Source organism: Ischnura elegans, chromosome 10, assembly GCF_921293095.1.
Source record: "Ischnura elegans chromosome 10, ioIscEleg1.1, whole genome shotgun sequence".
NCBI classification, from domain to species: Eukaryota; Metazoa; Arthropoda; class Insecta; order Odonata; family Coenagrionidae; genus Ischnura; species Ischnura elegans.
Window position 1 is genome coordinate 54,697,923 of NC_060255.1, and position 22,571 is coordinate 54,720,493.

At 37.0% G+C, this 22,571-nt stretch overlaps 2 protein-coding genes across 2 annotated transcripts in view; both read right to left on the reverse strand.

The window, feature by feature from the left end:
- Positions 1-2,224, reverse strand: part of LOC124167234 (zinc finger protein ubi-d4 A) — a 28,119-nt gene extending 25,895 nt beyond the window's left edge. Inside the window, exons 1-2 of the mRNA XM_046545106.1 lie at positions 1,777-2,224; positions 1,567-1,676 (exon numbers count right to left, since the gene is read on the reverse strand). Coding sequence (XP_046401062.1) covers positions 1,567-1,676; positions 1,777-1,832 — 166 coding nt within the window. The 5' untranslated portion in view covers positions 1,833-2,224. The remainder of the gene's footprint in view (positions 1-1,566; positions 1,677-1,776) is intronic.
- Positions 2,225-8,607: 6,383 nt separating this feature from the next.
- Positions 8,608-22,571, reverse strand: part of LOC124166986 — a 581,690-nt gene continuing 567,726 nt past the window's right edge. The window contains exons 5-8 of the mRNA XM_046544741.1: positions 15,488-15,662; positions 14,407-14,534; positions 12,037-12,217; positions 8,608-9,070 (exon numbers count right to left, since the gene is read on the reverse strand). Coding sequence (XP_046400697.1) covers positions 12,078-12,217; positions 14,407-14,534; positions 15,488-15,662 — 443 coding nt within the window. The 3' untranslated portion in view covers positions 8,608-9,070; positions 12,037-12,077. The remainder of the gene's footprint in view (positions 9,071-12,036; positions 12,218-14,406; positions 14,535-15,487; positions 15,663-22,571) is intronic.

Genomic DNA, 22,571 nt, shown 5'->3' on the forward strand with positions numbered 1-22,571 from the left:
TTATTTAAGCTAAATTTAATTCTTAATGAGTATCTTGAATCATGCCATTGCATCTTTACTTATATGGAAGCCTTTAACATAGTGCCTTCCCTATGAAGTAACGATCTTTCCATTTCTTGGCAATTGAACACATGTCAGAAAACAAAACAAAATTTTCATCATTTTCAAAGACTTTACCCATTATAAATTCCAATCATAACATGAAATATTCCATCAATTTTCAATATCCAAGCCTTTATTATTACGGCTAATACATATAGATCAATGTTGTGAAAAACTAAATTTTCAAGACATTTTAATTTTGAGTGTCCCCTGATGTGCACATCCACTATATGTATTTCTGGAAGTCTAGTCTAAATGATATTTTGTCCATGCAGACCTACTGGCATGATAGGAGCTATGAAGGATCTAGGGTTTTCCCGACGAATAGACTGGAGGAAGAGTTCTCGGGTTTCCAGCCGGGTCCAAGGGTTTTACTGCACCGACGTTTCGAGGGCTAAGTCTGCCATCGTCTTCATTCACCCGGAAGACAATGGTTGACTTCGCCCTCGAAACGTCGGTGCTGTAAAACCCTTGGACCCGGATGGAAACCCGAGAACTCTTCCTCCATGTTAGGAGCACTCTCAAATTTTGATGGATTACCTTAGAAGACACACAGAAGGATTATATTTCATTTGCGTACAAACTAAACCAATGATACGGCTTAAGATGCTTAGTTATATAAAATTTCATGCAAGAATTCCATCTAATTTTATCTCAATGTAGACCCTAGAAGATTTTCTAAAACTGACACCAATAATTGATAGAAAAATAAGAGTCCAATTCGGCCATTATGTATGCCAATTGGATTTTCAGAAGCAATATCCATGGCTAATACATCAACCACTTCTAAGTTTTAAATAGAAAAACATGCATCCCTGAGAAATGACTGCACTTCGCTTGGCATGAGTACATACCATTTCTGAAACAGTTTAAATTTAGGAGAAAATTCAATTAAAAAGATATATTGTTAGAGTCATTCCAAAAAATTTTGTCCCTTGATAAATATAGCAGCCGTATCAGGTCTTAAAAAACGATGCATGATAACTAAACATCTAAGTACTCTGAATTTCCACAATTCCAAAGCTCAACCTAGAAAAATAATCCCACAAACTGCAGCTTGCATCCCTAGAATACTTAATATCCAACTTAAGATAAAATCCAATAAGCTGTAAATTTGCACTTTTCCTTTCATGGATATAAAAATAATTTAGAAAAATGTATGTGAACTCTATCGATCGAAAGCAAATAAAACATAAATAATTTAGAAGAATTCAAGCAAGCAAGAAATTTAGCAAGCATTCGACTTGTTTGTATCGAGTCACGCAAAAATTAAGGTAAAAACACATCAATTAGAATAGCTTCGGCCACGACGCTATTGGAGGAGTCAACAGAACCATTTCGTGCTACCGTAGTATTGATCCATTCCTTGATGCAACCTTAATATGGTTGCCCTACGAAGATTGGCTACACCACATCATTATTTACTTCGAAAGAAACTTATCGATATAAAAAAAAAGTTTTTACCAGTTTGAGAATCTAAAAAAGGCATTCTAAGTCTTCGCTCGACGCACAGCCTTGTGTTGTAATTGGAAGAATTTTCTATCACTTCCCGATAAGTGGAGTCGTTGAGGAAACTGAAATGAAAGCAACATATGGTAAATACCGGAGTTTAAACAAATGAATCGGTCTTGGCATGAAAATCATTTCTAATAACCTAAATCAACAAAGATCTACCTCTGGATTTTGTTCAAAACCGCAGGGTTCCCCACTTCAATTCCGTAGGACGCCATTATCGCTTCGATGGAAGTTTTATTTTATTTCACTTACATAAATCCTAAACGATCAATCCTAGTTCTGCATAGACCATCAACAACAGTAACGCGCGACTAATTGCCATAGCTTACGCAGATGCATTCGAAATGTCACCAACGCTTTTGAACGTCGTCACCATGATCATGATGCCGGAAATACGTTGAAAGCTATTACACATTAAAACCCGATCAAGAGAAATTTCTCCGTTAAGTCATTGTGCAACAGTTATATCACATATAATAACGACGCCATATCGTTCAAACGCCGACTTAGATGCATTCTCGCAAAGCTAAACACGATTTTGATCCAGAATACTTTCCACCATTGCCGACAACTTTGACGCCTTCGAGCATCAGCGCTCGTTACGGCCAGCGGTATTTTCGGTAAACACGCACACACGGTGATGTAGGCGATGGCTTCCCCAAAGAAAAATGTTTCTCCTGCAGAGTGACTTCGGAAATCGTGAGGTAAGCGAATTCAGCTAATATTTTTCGTGAGATCGTGGATAATTTCTACCGTAGTTTTTGTTAAATGTGCAACAGAAGCACAATCTACCATATTAGAAATTTTTCATAGTTGCTATGAGAAATTGCTACGTCATTTAAATAAGGTTAACTGGTACCCCGGTACATTCAAAAACAGAAGCAGAAAGAAGTTTCTTTTATTCATTCAAAGTACTAGAGATTAGCAAATACAACCATTGATAAGTTATCTATGACCATTTACAGCGGTATAAAAAGCACCATCACACACGATGCACTGGTTTTGATAAGGCAAAACAAATATATAGAGTGAAATAATACAAGATTGATACCTCTGAGGGGTAACGAATATCTTTTCAGTTGCTGATTAATTATTTAAGAAATTGTTTCTTTGAGGTTCGAATAAAAAATTTCAAATTTAGTTTCATTTTTTAATTATTTCTTTACTTAGACATTCAACTGTAATTGATATACTAACTTTTTTCCTAAGATGAGACTGGATTTAAAAAGCAAATGTAATGAATTTCATTCTAAAATTTTTATTTAATATTTGCTATCTCGTTGTTGCATATTTTCATTTTATTATTGATTTCAATTTACTACCTGCTATGTTAAGACACTTAAAATGATTCCTGAGCCATGAATTATTTATAAAAAATGTCCAAATCAGATGTAACAGTCTGTGAACAATCAATTTTTAAAAAATCGAATGTAATCCAAGGGTAGAAAGCCCGTTCTCAAGGGCGGTATTAACCCCTTGGTTGGGGGCAGAAATTTCCTTATCTTTCACCTGGTGGGGAGCAAATCCACCGATTTTCGGAGATGCCGTTTTCGAAAAAAAATTTATAGTAAAGCTATTGCACAAAAATGGCAATATACTTAAAATATATTGGTATAGAACCTCTGACAAAGCGAAAAACATGAAATGATGCATAAAGAATGAATATTCACGCCTTCTCCGCATAACATTGCGACGCGACGGCACGCGCGACTATAGTCGCTCTCCCCAGTTAAGGGGTTAACTATGGAAAACTGGTGATAACCCACTTACTCACCTTACTCTTCGTAATTCCCACTCTCAAAACTGCTTTAACCCATTATGTTTTGCATTTTCCGATTTGTTTTGGCCAAATTAAGATGTTTTTTGGAAAAATATTATATCAACCATATTACAGTGGAACCTCGTTAAAGCGAGTACGGGCTATAGCGACACCCCCGCTATTACGAGAGATAGCCGATGCACCGTCAAATGACCCTATAAAGGCGTGTTAAAAAATTCGTTTTTACGAGACCCTTTCGGTGTTGGCTCTCGCCTTAGCGAGGGTTTCACGGCCGGAAGACTTTCATGAAGACTCCTTAACCTCTGTAATTGCTAGCGATCTGTTAGAAATGAAGTTAATGGAGTGCTCAGTCTCAAATTTATGTGGTAAACTGTCGTTCGATAAATATAATGATGACGAAACAATGCTTTGCATGATTTTTATTCAGTGCGGCGCTTATAAATTGTTTGAATAGTTGGTCGTTATTTGAGTGAGGAAATTTAGTGATGCAAAAAAACATCGCCTTTCGTCTGGATTTATGCTTACGTTTATCGGATAGATGTTTATCTGTCGCCGCACCACTCCTGTTCCTGTATATCTGTTCGCAACAGGTATATTGGCTATTATTTGCTCCACCTCCGGTAAAGCGACAATTCGCTATAGCGAGTGTTTATTAGGGCACCGTGGGGTGTCGTTATATCGAGGTTGCACTGTATATGATTTTCACAATGCTGCGTATATGCAAAGCTGGGAAAACTCCCGTAAATAAATTTAAAAAAGTAATTCTTCAAAACTTAGGTTACATATTTTATTTTTAATCTTGATTTGCACATCGACATCCTCGTCGGTACTAATCATTATTCCCTTGGAGAAAATACCCCATTCTGCCTTAACGGACATGCTGGGGTATGTCATTTTTCCTTGGGCGTCTCGTATGTGCGCATCGATTTTTATGCCAAACGCCATCAGTCATAAAAATACAATTGTATAAATGAAAATTTTGTTGGAAATGACAAAATTAGAACTAGAGATATTTAAAAAAAGTCAGTAAATCGAAGAAAAAATTATTCTTCAGTAGAAACTTGTTCTGAGAATTAGGATTCAGTAACGTTGCGTTTACGCAACGCTGGGGATTAATGGGTTAAAACATCAAGAATCTATCTGTACAGCTCCACTCTTCAACACCAAGAGCTGAATTTACTTCGACAATCCTTTCATTATGGGTATTCTCAATGATTTTGAAGAGTCCGCCGCGGCCTCGGTGGCGGCGGGGTAAAGTCCTCACCTGCCAAGCCGAAGGTCGCGTGTTCGAGTCCCACCTGGGTAAGTTACCCTTATCCAGGGCATGGATGTTTGTGATTGTTAAATGTTATCAACCCCGATGTATAGGCCGAACAGTGCTGTTTTTGGTGGTGTGCGAAATAAATAAATAAATTCTGGGCAGCATACATTCTTTGTTTTTCTCAGTTGTCATCATCAACACAAGAGAATTTGTTATCTTTATGAAATTTCCCAATTCCATTTTAGACAACAGTTTCCACAAATTTAAAATTATTTTTTAACTTCTATGTCATTTTTGTAGAAAAAAGTGTCGAGCACCCTCTCGAATCTCTCTCTCGTTCACAAGTTGGATTCACCCAAGCACAGGTGGATTTAGGGGGAGAGTACGGGGGCACTGCCTCCCCCCAGATGCTTCAAAATAGATGATATTTTTAATAAAAACATTAATACACTTAATATTTTAATATAAAAGTTATTAATATTTACATATTTATTATTTTTGTATTAAAATTAAGGGTATATTTTGTAGAGTAATTGCTGCATGTAGTTTCTAATCCCAAATATGAGAAGGCTGTTTGCCCGTCAGACCGAATTTCAAAAGAATTTCCGAATTTAAAAAGAGACTAAAAATCCTCCTAGCTGAAAAATGCTATTACAGTATTAATGAATATCTGGAGAATGCATTATAAAGGAAATTTTCTAGATGGCAACTTGAATGCCTATATTTTTCCATACTTTCTGTTTGTATTTTTATAACCCTCGGCTCTGTTTCTAATGTTTGTACATATGTATAGTGAAATGATGATCTTGAGAATTCCCAAGAACCTGGAAATTTTAAATCATGTATGTATGTTTGTATGTAATTATTCGTAAATCTCATAGATTGACTTTAGCCTTGCAGATGTATAATTTGCCAATGGTGAAATAAATTTATTATTATTATTATTATTAGACCCTGGTGCCCCACCCCCAGGAAAATATCCTGGATCCGCCCTTGTGCCCAAGGGATATATATCTCCTAATGTGATATTGTTGATGATGACTTGAAGTCCCCGTAATTTTCTTTTCCCCCAATCAATTTTTTATCATACAGAGGCAGATCAAGAAATATATATTTTGGGGAGAGAAGCATAGACCGTTAGACCATACTCAATCAACATATGGGAGGTGAATATGAGACGGAGATTTAGATTTATTGAATAAAGCAATTTAGGATTCTTTATGGGTATGCATTCCCTTGTAGTGTAAGGAGATGTAATCAAGCCTATGTTAGATATAGGCAGGGGCTGGTCCAGGATTTTTTTCTTGGATGGCACTTTCTTGGGGGCACAAGGGTGTGACAGGTCTTCTCATATTTGAGATTAAACACAAAATAAAACAATTACCGCAGAAAATATTCTATTTATTTTGATATGAAAGTTATTAATATTAAATTAAAATTGAGGCTCCGTAATACACAAAATAAAACAAATGTAATGATAACCGTATTAAAAATCTTGTCTATTTTTTAAGCATCAGGGTGGGGGGGCAGGTGCCTCCGGGGCCCCTCTAAATCTGCTTGTGGATATAAGGGACAACATTGATGGGTTAATAGTCCTTAGCACTACTTTTGCAGCATGCTATGTTAGTCTATTAACCCTTAGACTGTGGGAACGTTTTTACATGTTTTTGCAGGCTGACTGCGGGAAAAATAATTATAAAACATTTGACCATTGCTCGACTACCTGCAGCAGTTACCCAAAATTTAAATTGCTACCCAGATATCTTGCACTTGGGCACTTTCCCTCACTGTACGGATCGCTAAGGGGCTTAACTCACCGTGGCCAGCCCTCACGGCAGGGGGTGCCTCTTGGTAATTCCTGTTGTACAGCCCATTTCATATTTTTTTCTTTCCACTCCACGCTTTGCTTTCTTTTGTGTGTGCATAAATGTGTGTATGACAAGTGCCCAAATGTTAGCCCATCACTTGGTAAGAAAGAAAGAAGGGTTACAATGGATTATAAGGGTTCACTTCCGGCAAGACACTAAGGGCAGGCGTGCACTAGCGCGACCACGACCACAACCTGCGGCACACGACCAGTTTTAGCATTGCAACTAATGGAGCAATGCGCACTGAGTCTGACTTCACTCCAACCCGACCATACGAAATGAGCACGTAGACGGTGAATGTGCTTTGCTATCACGAGTGTGGTCGTGGTCATGCTCTGGTCGGAAGGTGTGCGACAGAGATCTATCGTGGTCGTGGCCTCGCTAGTGCGCACCTGCCCTAAGCCCCTTCGCTTAGTGTCTTGCAGGGAACAGTGGCGCAGCGAGAAAGGAAGGTTTTGGAGGATAAAACCCCCCCCAGAGCTCAGAGAAATTTTAAGTTTAATCCATTTTACTTATTTGGATTGTTATCACTAATAGAATAGTGTAAGGATTAATAAAATATCCCTCAGAAAGCCGGAAAACTCACCATTTTGAACCGTTTATCTTAAAATTCCGCAATTTATTAACTTAAGTTAATTCGTGCGAATTCGTAAGTGCGAATTCGCACCGTTTATCGCGAATATTCGCGAATTCCGTTTATCTTGGAGGGTATTCCATACTCCCACACATCCCGGTATAAATTGCACCTAAACCTCCCCCAGCCTCAATTCCTAGCTGCGCCCCTGGTGGGGAAAACTATTTCTTGCTTCTCTCCCTCACAGGATGGTAACTAAATAGGGTAGTTTCCTTCATCAAAGAAAACGAAAGGCATTGATTGCGATTCGTTACCCACCATTAGTGTATTCATAATACACAAATTATTTGGTTTTTGAAATACCGGTTTAGACGAATGGCAAGGGTCAAATTTTATCCTCATTTGAAAAAGGCCAGATTGGCGCCCATGCGATTCCACTCCGCATGACGTCACAGGGACCTAGTTTCTACACGAGAGGATAGGAGTTATACATCGTCTGAGGTTACCAATGCATGCATGAGGCACAGAGCTCAGGGAAACATGTCTTAATAATCACCTAAATACTAACCTTAAAAATCACCTAATAAAACTGGCTAAGGTCGGAAAGTTTTCTTCATTTGATAAGGTATTAATAAACCTTTTTTAAGCCAAGCGCTACCATCCAGCAAGGTACTCAGCTACCCGCTAGCAGCCTGCGACGTATCAGCGCTAAGCCTCGCCTCAAGGTCACCTCACCGGGCGGGAGGGGGAACCAGAAATACGACGTACGGAGATATTTCCCGGTATTCATACTTAAGCGTCGCGTTTTCGCGCGCTTGAAAATTTTCACTTTTCATTTAATCGCAAAAAATAGATATTGTCGTTTAAAAATCTAAAAGCGTAAAATATGTACTCCAGGAGTAATAATCTTTCGATTAAGGCAATAAAAAAATAATAGGAAACCACCCTATTCATGAACTCCTGCTGCCCAAGGGTTATGGTCTGTACATTTTTCTTCTCCTATCATGGCTTTGCCCTCTTTTACGCAACCAAGAATTCCCTTCAAGCAATCTGAAGCCAATAGTCCTCTTCATATATATTCTACAAACAACTTAAAAAAAAAACATCTCTAAGTGTTTGGAAGCTCCAACTGATTATTGTCCATGAGTTACGCTTTCCTTCTTCATATCATGAAGAACTTTCTCTACTACATTGCCAGTATCCCCAGCATGAGATTCTCTTCACTCCCTCCACTTTTTTTCTTAATGTTCAATCTTTCTGGCCGATTACCAATAACATACAGTACCTCACATATTCCTTCCAGCCTCAGCAAAGACTCTTTTCCTTGCACTACATGAGTGGAGATACTTACCCTCCTCCTACTTATGTCCACCCAATGGCATCAGGTATTTACATGATGATTACAGTTGAAAATAATCACTAAACTAATTAACTAAGCAAATGTGATGCCTCTTTCTTTCCAATTAATTTATAGGAGGAAAGATATCATGAAATCCAAACCAAATGATCAATAGAAGTAAAACTTACACTTTAATCAGACAGTTTATAATTAATAATATGATGATGGATGAGCAAGATTCACTAAGGTACATTCACAACCAATTTTTTTATCAAATGCTTACTTTTTCTGATGAAGATCGTAGTTCCTAGCAAATTTTCTAACAGAAAAATATTTTGATGTAGACAATGCATAGTATGATATTCACATGATGAATTCAAGTATCTGTACTTTTCTGGTAAGCACACACACACACAAATTTAACTAGGGTATTTGTGAAAGGGATTATAATTGTCCTTCTTTATTATTTCATAAACATTGTAGGCCAACAATCACACTGACAGATAGTACACTCACAACACTGTCACTGCCGAATATTAAATGGGATGGCTTTGAAACACATGGTTACTTTCTGAAGCCTTCTGTTATGGTCCATCTTCTCACCTTTTGCTCCCAACTATATACATATTACCTGAAAAAAATACAATCACTTGAAGTAAGTATGCCCATGAAAGAAGAAACAATAAGAAATATATCAGTGATTTATACATCTGAGATAATGCATTTATTTTAAGGGTATGAAATGGCCCAAAATGGCTATGAGTACCTATACGCCAAGTTCACCTTGTTTTTTTTTTCAAAAGTAAATTGAATAAATGGAGAATTTATTAACGATCCAAATGTACATATGAGCTAAATATCTATAATTGCTAATACATACGTGCCATTTTCAAGTTTGAGGAAGAAATTTCAAGTTTAAAAGCAGCTTTTGAAAACATAGAAAATGAGAAGATGATAGGTGATTACATTGTAAAAAAATATCCACCGACTCCTCAAACTATGTACCTACATCTTTTACCAATTTCTTGAGTCATATTCTGATTACTATGTGCAAACCACCTAATATTAGCTTTCTCTGAGGTAAAAATGAATGCTTATGATAAGTTTGGGGAGCATGATGACCTAATCAGCATAGAATTAAATTGCTGACCAAAGGGTCATGAGTCCAAGGAAAAACCTTTGGATACCTTAAATTAAGCACATCATGGTGGGAGGTGGACTAAGGAAAGATCCTGCCGTAAAATGTGCAGAATCCACACACCTGCAGCTTCTTAGTAAACACACAGAGCTGCCGGAGCACTTCACAAGGATGTCAGCACCGCTAGTATAGCTCATGTCAACTAAAGCGCATCAGCAGCGTCTCAGTAGCACTCTCATAAAGCAAATTTTCGAGAAACGCATCAAATGTGCCTTTGCAGCGCATGTATCATGTGCTGCAGCCGCAAGTTGTGGATGTGCTGCCGCAGCACTGCAGACATTCTTTTGAATAAGACACGTCAAGGTCCATAAAGTCCTTTACCGACCTTGAGACACGTTATGCTACAGTGGCGCTACGTGGTGACAAAAATCGTTAACTTCAAGAGCTTGCGAGAGAGACAAGAAGTGCAGATAGGGGTTAAGGAAAAGGAAGAGAACTGAAAGGTAGGTAATTAATTTCATAATGCTATTTCATTAAAGAGATGAAGTACAATGTAGTTTACTAGGAATATTTAGTAGATTTTTCCCTCTGTGAGTTTCTAATTAATTTTAGTGGGTAATTGTGATTTTTTGCAGTTCGTCAAGTTGCAATGTCATAATGGATGTGTGTCTTCTTGTATTTTTCAAGAATCTGTGTTTAAAAAATGTTTCCATTTATAAATTGGTAGGTATTTGATTGCTGAAATTGGAATCCTTTGATTTGTTTCAGATGCATTCTCTAGGAAGCCAGCTCTTTCCCACACGAGCACTGTGAAAATTGAAAAGAAAATGGGGGAATGGTTTCGGCAGACTAGAAGAGGGTCCAGTTAAAGGCTGCTATTGAACTTATACATTAAAGACAATAATGATGAATAAAGTCATTTATTGCAACCTAGTGTTTTCAATTCATTCTTATTGCCCCTGACATACTTTTTAATGATTTTGACGATTACTAGAGGAACATCAGGAACTCATTTACAGCAATTCTAACATGCATTTGAAGTGATCGTGGCACACTTGCACTCCTGACAACCGTTTGCAGCTCATCTGGCATGCATAAAAGGGAAGTTTAGGAGTGGTAGAGGCACTGCAGCAGTGCCTTTGCTCAGTGGCGCCGACTCCATGGGGCCTGAGGGGGCCCGAGCCCTCCCAAAAATTCGTTACAGATGTGAGGAAAAAAATGTGTCAGGCTTGTCGATTTTCCCCGGAGTGCCCAGATGTCAAGATTTGAGTGATTAGGGTTCTAATGTTGATCATATGACTCTTCTAAAATGCTTAAAAAACTTAAAATTCACTACTTATAAAATTTACCCCCGGTTTGGGCCCCGCCAATATTTTTTTTAAGTCGGCACCCCTGCCTTTGCCACAGCTGCAGCAGCATGCATCTGATGCACATTTGCAGCATTTTGTGTTTACAGGGTTAGCAGGGAGTGAATTCCACCTTCACCTGAACATCAATCAACCATACGGTTGAATCACTAAGTGAATGATGATTTGTGTCCTGATTGTTATATCTGCCCTCAACTTATGTAATTGCATTAGTATTAACCTTCAACTTTCCAACTACTCATAAACATCAGTGACATAAGAAACGATTTTAATCAAAATTATGGCCTTTTTTATGGTCAATTAGGTTCTATGAGAATTTTGGCACAGTATCATGCCTTAAGAATGGATAAGAAGTCATTTTCCGAAACGTCGGCCAACACGACTGAATTAACCTGGTGTAGAGCCGAAAAAAAATTCCTGAAAACCGGTCACGTGGCTTGTTTGAAGTGTGTAGCATGTGTAGGAATAAAAAATTATAAATAATAAGAAAAATCAAATAAATATTCTCCATCCCCTACCTCTGAGAGACATGTATGTACATTTACACATTAAAGGCTAGAATCAAGAAATCAAATGAAATATAAGAATTTTTCCCAAAAAAAAAAGGCCTTGACAAGGCATAGCTGTAATTATCTGCACTACATTGATTCTAACAATGCCAATTATTTAGGTATACAAAGCATGAGCCCTCTGCCACAGATTAAAAAAATGCTCATTTTTCAATCTCAAAACAAACGCATAGACTGAGATTTCAAAAACAATTTTGGAATTTGGCTTCTAACATGTAAAATAATAAACTTTCTGCTCTTGAATGTTTTGTCTTTGTGTATTTTTTTTACAATTATACAAATAAATACATATAAGCTTCCAACATCGGCTAGCATTTAATTGTGAAACATCCAGTGGTAATATATAACAACAGAAAACCTGTCATGGAAATTATTAAACCCACAGAGGAGAGGTATGAGAAGTGGCACAGAAAGATGCAGGTAAGTGGTTCAATGCAAAGAAAATGTTTTCCATGGCAACCAATGGAATGTGAATTCTGCTATTGCTCATGAGACAGATTTCAAATATACCTCAGATACTCACTGTCATTACCATCCACAGAGAGCTGATGGGATGAATGGATATCAGAGCAAAGAGTGGTACAACTTCCTCAAGTACCCATTTGTAAGTATTGTACAAAGCAAGTTGAGCCATGGAGGGGGAGGTTCGACGAATCCACTGCTGCCACCCCAGGAGTCATGCTGGACAGCTGCTTGCTTCTCTCCTGAACACCAATGGAAAATTCATTGATTTTAACGTCAAAACAAACACAATATAATTTCTTATTATAAGTATACCGTTTAGTATTTCGTGTACATGGCCATACGGTACTACATGGCCATACCCAGCGAGCAGTAGGAGGGGGCAGCTGCCCCCCCTAGAAGCAAAAATTGCATATGTCTGTAGGGAAAATAATATTTTTTCAAGCACATAATTAAAAAAAACTAATAAAGAGCTGTAACAGTTTCCTTAAAATTTTAGTTTCATTCACCTTTTTCATGCTTAAATCTTACCTATAATTTGAACAACTATAGCTTGCCCCCCTCCCTAGTTTTAATCCTGGGTATGCCCCTGATACTCTATTAGAATAATTTCACCTTGAATAGCTGATGCAATTAGGAATGAAAATTATAAATGATATTTAAGTAAAAAATTCACCATTTTTCAAGAACAGAAACTTTGCATCAAGTGCTTTGATTGGTCGCGAGTTTGTCCTGTTGCCAGATGCTCTGAATGACTCATGACCTCGAATACTTTGCCTGTTGCAGATCATGATGTATCCAAGACAGCTAATTGGCTCAGTGGTAGCACATTCGAGATCATGAGTTGTCCACTCCCTCCGGCAACAGGACAAATGAAACTCAAGGCCAATCCAAGTGCTTGGTGCAAAGTATCTGTAGTTTAAAAATGGTCCTTTTTCGACCAAAATATCATTGGCAATTTTAGTTCCTACTAACATCAGTCACTTAAGGTTAAAAATTTTGTGGCAATTTCTACACCCTGCATATATCTTCATCATCAGTATTAACTCAACAGCTAAAGCCAATGAATCTCCCCCCCCTAATCATCACTTTTACCCACAATTAGCTGTCCATGGATTTCTCCTGGAAGCAGGTGAACGGTTACAGGAAGGAAGCAGGGAATGTGTATCCACTCCCTGGGCCCTTTTTCTATGTTGGTAGTGGAGGAGGAGAGTTTTAATTTTACTGATAGGTTTTCCATCATCTAAACCACAGGTTAAAATGCATGTGGTTTAATCTTTCTTAAAATTGGATTATACTGCCTGGCAATGTCATAACAAGGAATACCCTTTGGGGGGTAACCCCCTCCAGGCAATAGGGGTATGGGGGTTAGTCATCGGTTGGTATTCAGTGACTCGTCTCACTTTCGATGTATTATTAAATGATCTTTAACTTAATGCAGATGCAGTTATTATAGGTCAAAACTAGACAATAGTTTTAAATATTTTTTTTATTTCTCTGAGACTTTGGGGGGGGGGGATCTATCCCCCTCATCTCACCCACAGTTATGTCACTCAGCTGCTTGGAGAACCACCACCTCTTTCCCTAGCAAAATCTTGCCAGAGTTGAGCAAACCTCTCTAGTTTCAGAGGACCGATTGAAAAGTAAATGCCATCGTATGATGAATAGGCATTAGTTTCGAATGAATAATCAGTTTAAAGAGTATCAGAATTTGTAAACGTTGCAATGAAATAAAGCCTTTCCCTAAATGAGGCATAGAATTACATGATGACATTTGTGCAAGTGGAGAAAATTGTCAAAATTATAAATTTCAAAAGACATCCAAAATCAAGTCGGAATGAATGGCGAATCCATCGAAAGCTAAACCCATAATAACACAGGGAACTTCTCTACTTTTTAGCTGAAAAAGAATTCACCATATTATTTTGGATTTTTGACATGATTTTATGAACCTTTAAAGAAATTTCCATAGTTTGAATTTTAGGCTATTTTAATTATTCTTTCTGAGCTGTAAAATTTGACCAAATTTTAATAGATTTAAAGACTTTTCATGAAACATATATTATTCAAACATGAATGATAACATTTTCACTCAGGACAAGACCCCAATTCATGAATCTAGAAAACCCAAAACCTGATGGTTGATGGATGGTAAGGAAGGAGAAGGAAATTTGAGAAAATACTTTCTTCACTTTCATATACCCAAATATTAAAACCCTACCTTATAGCCAAGTAATACCATTATTGCTAAAATGTTTTTCTGATCTGGATTATTTTTGGAATAATCCTTATTCACAAACTTTTAATATACACCAGTAAATATTTATCATTCACAGTACTGGTTGCTGGTTTACATGCACATGTTTGGTGTCAGAGAAAACGGAATTCATCCAGTCATCATTTGGATAAAAAAGTTGGCAATAATACTCACCATTCAAGACATGCACTTGTACCTCCACAAAGGAAAATACTGAGATGGCACAAGTGTAAACCCCACTGTCCAAGGTAGTGGCTCGTGGCACAATCAACTGGCTTTGTGTCTCTCCAGCAGTCACATCGCTGAAAACATAAACAAGATCATAATCAAACGAACTTGAATATTTTAAAAATTTTTCCTCAGAAATATTGTAGAATACTGGTGTTATATTTGAAACTTGACTTCATTTCATACATAAAAACTCATTACATTTCATTAAAAAAAAGACCTCTCATTGCAAAATATTTCTAAAGCGAGCTTTTGTGTTCACTTATAATAGTTCGTCTCTACATGGCACTTCATAGAGGGATCTCAAACACTCTTATGTGTCACCAAAAATTTCAAATCTGTGGTACAGAATGATATTGACCAGGGTCGATTCTTCATACCCTGCAAATTTAGATAAATAGCGTAAGTTTTAAGCAAATAATCCATCACCAAAAGGACCTAGGTGAGCGGAAAGTATGCATTCCCTTTTAAATAATGTTGAAACCAAGTATTAAGAAAGAAATCGCAGGCGCAGGAAAAAACATAACATTCACGGCAAAATGGTTGAAAATTATGCGAACTGCAAAATTAACTACATATAATCAAGGTCAAAATATGACAATTTGAACCGTCATTGAAGAGGTTGGTAAGGTTTACCATTTTCACACCTTATGTTAAGGCCATTTTACACGGTACACGGAATTGCGCAGTCTGACGTACGTGTGAAGGCGCAATCAAAATTGCATCGTGTAAAGCGGTGAATTGCTAGAACACATGCAAGAATACGTGGATGCGAGACGGCAAAATAGCCCCTGTTCTAATTTCGTTCATGCATTCGCGCAATTCCACGCCATCTTAGAAATTAATGCAGCTCTAACCTGCGCAATTCCGTGTACTGTGTAAAACGGCCTTTACACTTTTTATATCTAGAGCAATCGGTTGTTTTTCCATATCCTCAACCAGACACATCTAAAAGACAAAAATAGGAAAAATTCAACTGAAAGAGAGGATATTTAATTTTTATTCATTTAAGATATTTATTATCCACCTTATTCCTGTAGTGGTGACTTTAGCTGGCAAGGGTCCGTCATCCTTGGTCCACACAACATGAGATGGCGTTAGGATGTTTGTCACACGACATGTCAACTCGATAGTGCTTCCTGTCTTGTAGTAGCGATCATTAACAGCATGCCCATGCTCATCAACCACTTTCAGTTCAGGCGCTGAAAAGCAACAAAAGATAATAACATCAGTTCAAGGAACACCTTCAGTTTTAGGGGCAGAGAATAAAAAAACCCTGACAACAGCCTGAAATTATTTACGCAAGTATGAGGGTGGGTCATTTTATTTTTAAAGTCCAATCAAATGAGTCACTCATTCACATGCTGACCAGGAGGATGAGGAAAATTGTGCAGGCCATGAGCTATTTTTGGGGAAAATAAATACATATCTGCAGGAGCAACATCTGTTCAATTATTTCCCATTGTCTCTCAATCTTCAGGGAACTCTGAAGACCTTATACTCAATATACCATCAGCAGCCTCTTATTGAGAGGAGTTTTATAGAATTTTCCATTAATTTCTTCAATATTCGTTCAAATAATATTTACATATGTGGGAAATTACAGGAGTAGATTATGTTGGAAAAGACTAAAAAAACCATTACCTAGTACTTCTGTTGTTCATGTTTGTCTTGTTTAATACGTATAGGTCGTCAAAATTATCCTCCTAATTTTTGGGCAGTTAAAAAAATCTATTTAGTACTGAACACATAAAAATATTAATATTATTATTCTTGAGATAGTTCCTGAAATTGAACTAAACGAAGTTTATTTTCACAAGGTCTGCTTCCGAGACCAACTTACTTGCTTAATATTAATGCAGCTAGAGGAACCTGACTGCTCTTTATCTCTGCTGTTTATCATGAAAAAAATGAAGTTAACTCTGCATTAATCCAATATTTGCCTTGGAAAAATAACTATCAAATAGAAAATATGCATGGCAGAAATATGCATGTTGTCAATCAACCTTTAAGTTTTACAGCTCATCGTGTGACACAGGAATGAGAAAAATATTCCAATGCATAGTAAATAAAATTAAAAGAGTAAAAATTGTTGATAAATGAGTAAAATATTCCTCAGTGTACCACGAAGTTCGAAGGAAATTTATTTCTGTAAATTGAGGTACTGTTCTGGAGATAACACAAATTATATAACATACCCCTGTAACTATCTTAAACCATGGCATTTAAAATAGGATATCAAAGAAAAATACTAAATTCATTAACAAAAAAATTAGTGCTGCATTTGTCAAAAGAAATTCTTCTATCTCTAATCCAGGCTGCAGGCTGCTTAGAGAGCATTATTCTACGGCAAGACACATTGAATAGACATCCTTGAGAAGATGCAACCTACACTCACTCTCTGTTATTAAAATTGCATAAGACACAGGATGCTTACGTAATCCTGTGGCTTATGCAATATTCGGCAGGACAAGGCCAATTAATACACTAATTTGGACGGAGAAATAGGAGAGCCTAATTAATCAACAAAAGAGAAATCAGAAAATCGTGGCCTAGAAAGATAAATTCAATGACTATCACCGAATACAATACGCGGGCGGCCGCCTAAGAACTTAATGTTCAAAATAATAATCTGTAGAAATATCAAAAACGGAAGATTTACATTAAAACACGAAGAGATTTAAATGTAGTTCTATTCACCATAATCAGTAGTCAACAATAATTGGGTTGGTTTAAGATAAATTAAAAACTTGCATAATTCTTTTGTTTTAAATCATTCACTTCTTGCTTATCCGAGGAATTACTTTACGCCCTCTCGTTTCACATAATCCTAAACTAATGTATTCATCGCGCCATCATGTTTCACAATGTAGCTGATTAAATGTACCAACCGATCTTTTAGGTACTATGCTAAAAGGTGCCGAGGCGTTTTTGCTGATTTTGCCGTAGGTTAGGAAAAAAATTAGGTCTCAGGAACAACTAAAGGTTCAAAAACTAACGTTCAAAAACTTTAGGAAATCTTTATTACACGTGGTTTCACCATTTTAATGTATTATTTGACGAAGTTTTGGTAATATGAGTTAATTTTTATAATTTAAAGAAAACAGTTAATGTTTAAATGGAATGAATACTGACTATTGAATGATTAGTGAACTATCAGCATCTAAGAATGACATTTCAGAAGGAGCACTATCGCGCTCCTGGCACTTTTCGCGGGAGATAGAAGGAGCGCGACGGCGCTCCCCAGCACTCTAAGGGTTAAGGTTTCCCGTTTAATTCTTTTTCAGAATAACTCACCTTTCTCCTACTCTCTTCAAGAATTTGACGCAATGATCGCATGATCGAGTCCATAAATCTACATCATATTTCTGTAGCATGGCACCTCGAATGCTTCAACCCTTGAATCCTTCGTTACAGTCATCGATCATGCTTCACTGTCACAAATAAGCATACGACGTGTATAATTCCTCATGAATTAAATCATAACATCAAAATCAATATTCCGAGCTTTGAATAGATGCATATATCCAAGGATGTAGAGTGCTTGATATTTTCTTCTTACCTCGTCGACCACTATTACTACGATATCACAATCCGACTATTTATCCAATTACGACAAAAATCGACGCAGTGGTAAGCATGAGTAAATATTAATTTTATTACACTTACAGTGTAGCTACGACAGCTTATCACGAGAGAACATAGATTTTAGTCTCGCAGAAGGAGAAACTTCGGAACTTGTGAATGTGTGGTTCTTAAAAGAAAACCTATTAAACAGAGATTTAAATGGCTAAAAATTATTTGAAGACGATGCATAAGGGTAAACGTGACACATTTCCTCGCTTTCCCTCAAACTACATATGTATTGGTAGAATAGACTGTCGGCTTTACGAGGTTAATGTCGCATAATGGATAAATGCACATGAAAAAAGAGAGGGAAGCGCTTGAGATGGGATACGGCCATGAAAGCGAGCGGATTAGAAGTACCTGTAAGAGTCAAGAGAGGACTGAAGAGGGCTTGATGGGAAGGATTAAGAGGACTTGTATAGCTCAATACACGATTCTAACACTCGAGAAGGGGTTTTCCAGAATTGGCAAGACTTGATGAGTTACGAAATAAGTGGCCATTATTCAAGGTCATATGCATGCTGTGTATTCAAGAACATGAGTAGAATAAAACGAGTTAGCTACATAGTTTACCTATACAAGGTTTAACCTATCTTATGTCGAAAGTACAATTAAATGTAGGTCCTGAAAACTTCGTAAGTTGAGAACAAAATGCAAACGATGAATACCTAGAAATGAAAATGCAATGGAATTTTTTATAGATTCATGAAATACCTAGTTATAAATGTAATTTTACCACCCTAAATAAATATTCACATGATATTGAGAAGTAAAAATGATATACATAAGACCCCACTCTTTGGGATTTCCCTCGAAGTTATGTACGCCAATGCATTGGTCTGACAATTATATGGAAGTCTAAAAGACTATTGGAACAGGCAAGCTAAAACTGTATTAATATGATACTCAGGTCATTTGAAATTTAAGGTGAAACAATGAAATTATGAATATTGATTATGAGCAACTATAAGCGCTCATGGGTTAATGAAAAAAATCTATTCACAAACTTTTATTTACTTTAACAAAGGTCGCTAAAACATGCATGAGATGTTTGTAAGCATATCGATACGACAATTACGAAGCATGAGGAAAGCCAGTTTAGAGAAAATTGACGAAGTCATGCAAATATATTTGATCAGATATTTTATTAATGCTAGAAAATAATGATAATTTATGCGACACATAAATTATTATTTTATGATAATAAAATGAAATAATTCGAGTATTTAACCTACAACCATCGAAAATCAGTACACTTAAGATCAGTTTTGCTAATATTAGAGGATGAAGATGAAATATATCTTTAAACTTAATATTATGTTTTGATGGAAGATTCGACTAGGCCTGGTTGAGGCAGAGAAAAACGATGACGTACAAAAATAAACTATGACGGGATATAAGATTAAAGAGCTCACCGACACTTCGAAAAAGCGGAATAAAAAAAATTTCTCCCAAGGGGCGTATCCGATAATTTTAAACTGTTCCAACGCAGAACTTGGCAATGGATGAAGGATACGAGCTTAATAGTAGATTATCACGCCGGCGGCGATGATTTTCTCGGCGTTCAAAGAGCCTCTGCTGCTTCTTTCAATAAGACTCGGTAAACATTCGGTGCGATGAAAGACCTCCACAACTTCCAAAGAGCTTTCGAACCCCTAAAAGCATAAGTTTGTGAAACGCCTTCGACTGCTCCCACCCCTTTAAATTTTCAAAGAAGTAAATTGTGAGAGTCTCTCATCCCACCGTCACTGATTCATTCTCCAGGCTACTCTTCCGCACCGCCCGCTAGTGCTCAATTGCCGGCACCTTCGTTAATGATCCCAACTTTCCTTCGCGGAGGCACTTCAAAGAAAGGCAATCCGAGCGAACCATCTGTTACTCTTAACGTTCGGTATTCACGGCGAGTTAGATTATGTTCGGCTCGAAAATCTTGAAGATTTGAGGCTTCAATTCAGACTTAACTTAGAGACTTTAACTTAAGAGGTCGCATCACGCCCGCAGGGCTGTATTCTAGAACTGATTCAATCCCAAGCAGCACTTATGTACTTTTAAAGTCTAAAAAGTATCAATTTTACATTAAAAATATCACTTTTGCGGCTCTATATGTAAGGTGATGATATGTATCATGTAAATGTCTCTCTTACGCTTAACGCTGGGTATTCAAAGTAAGTAAGACTTCACTTGATTTGATAATATTGAAGATTTAAGACTTTAATTTAGACTTAACCCAGAGACTTTAACTTAAGAGGACGCAACACATAGTAATGAAGTTTCTAATAATGACGAAATCCCAAGCAGCAGCGTATGTACTTTTTAAGTCTGAAAGATATAAATTTTATATCAACACTATCACTTCACATCTCTATCTCTGAGGTAATGTAACAGTGATACCATGTGAATATAAATATGGGCATTAAAAATGAAGAATGAAGAATGAACTTATGAAGAATGGATACAGACGGAGAGAAATAAGGACGGCCATCTCCCGCAAATTAAGTAAAAAGGACTCAAGGATGGAAGAAGAAAAGACCGAAGAGCAGCAGAAAAAAGCCTTCCTGCCGTATATTAAAGGGGTCACGGATAAAATATCCAGAATACTACATAAACGTCAGATAAAAACCGTGTTTATGCCACGCACGCAAATTAGAGACATCATTCGAAACGTGAAAGGAAGGGAAAAATTGGAAACGGAGGGAGTATACCAATTAAAATGCGGCACATGCGACCAAGTGTACGAGGGTGAAACTGGACGCACAATAAGAACCAGAGTGAAGGAGCACAGCGCGGCGATTCGACTGGGCCACGCCGATAAGTCAGCAGTCGCTGAACATGCCGCACAAGGACATACCATCGATGTAAACAACCCAAAAATTCTCGCCAGGGAGAAATACTTTAAAACGAGGATTTTCCGGGAAGCCTTAGAAATCAAAAAACATAAAAACAACTTCAGCAGAGATAACGGGCAGAGGATCAGTGACACATGGCTTCCGGTCATTTCCAGAAAAACAAGTTTCCAGAAAACTCCCTACCCCCCTCCCTAACTCCCCACCACCACCCACCACCTATAAATTGATGCGAAATAAAGACAACACGGTCATTCGCCCTGATGAGGTCTCCGGCATAGGAGAAGAAACGTCGGCCATTTTAATAACCTGACGCGGGATATTCCCAAAAAACCATAAATCTACATGGGCATTAAAATTTCCTAATACTAAAAAATGAGGAAAAATTGGAGTAAAAAAATTGTCTCGTGTACCAAAGTTTGATGTCACCACTATTGACCACTAAAAGTTATAGAAAAATATCACCTTTTAAAGTATGTTATAGTAGAACAGGTTTAGGTGAGCTTTACGGCCGGTCGTGAAACAGAAAATTGACCCAATGGCTGTAAAGTAGTTACGGTTAACTGCGTTACGCCCATTGGAGACGATTTTCTATTTTATGTAATTGTAACCAGCTAAACTTAGGCCAGTTTACATATTCCATATCAGCAAACTAAAGCAGTTTTCTGCGATTGATGGCAAAATTATTTCTGCTATCCGGCATGTATTATGTGATTTCTAAATATTTATCAGTAATAGATCACCAAATGATATATTTTTGACATAAAATAATACCAAAAATATATCTATATGCTGATTGGTATTGGTTACATAAAATTTGCGCCATCATAGCTAACATTGAAGGTTACCTAATGTAAAAATAGTTAGAGTGTAAAGAAGACAAATAAATATCCAGAGGACTAATTAAATATGCATTAAAATGACACAAAATTATAATTTATGTGGCACACTCAAATAATGCGCCTAGGTCACCTCCAACTATTGCAAATACGCTCTGATCGGTTTTGGTGATCTCCATGGATGAAGGTATCTAATATATATAATTGTTTTCTTAGAATATGCTTAAGTAAAATAGCCACGGTTGAATTAGAAGCAAAAGTTGACCACTTCATCTACATTCTAGGAAAAGTTGAATATTATCGTGTACGCTTCAAACGAGTGAAAAAAAGAAAACGAGAGAAAAAAAAGAGTAAGGAGGCAAGACAAAATACGACTGACTGAGCGAGAGTTACGCATCCTGTAATCAAAATCCAAAATTTTTGAATAAAATCCAGGTAACTTAAATTGTATATAAGATAGTTTAACTTTCTATCTACCACATATGCCTGCATTTTTATAGGCATATTTAATGCGCCAACTCCAGGCCGCTTTAAAACGGGATGTCCAACTAGCTAGCGCGATTATCTTAGAAAGCATATCACTCGACGTAGAATAAGGAGATCAACGACAAAATGAGATTCTTCCTTGGAATATAACAAAGAAGAACGATTGTACCCCGTAGCTGGATAATCTATTATTTTCGAGAAAAAATAAGGTTGATTAATTGGGCAGAAAACCAAGAATTGCTCAAACATTTGAAAAAGAATCATAAAAAAATTAATGTACACATATATGAGGATTCACACCAGCAATTGGTCCACA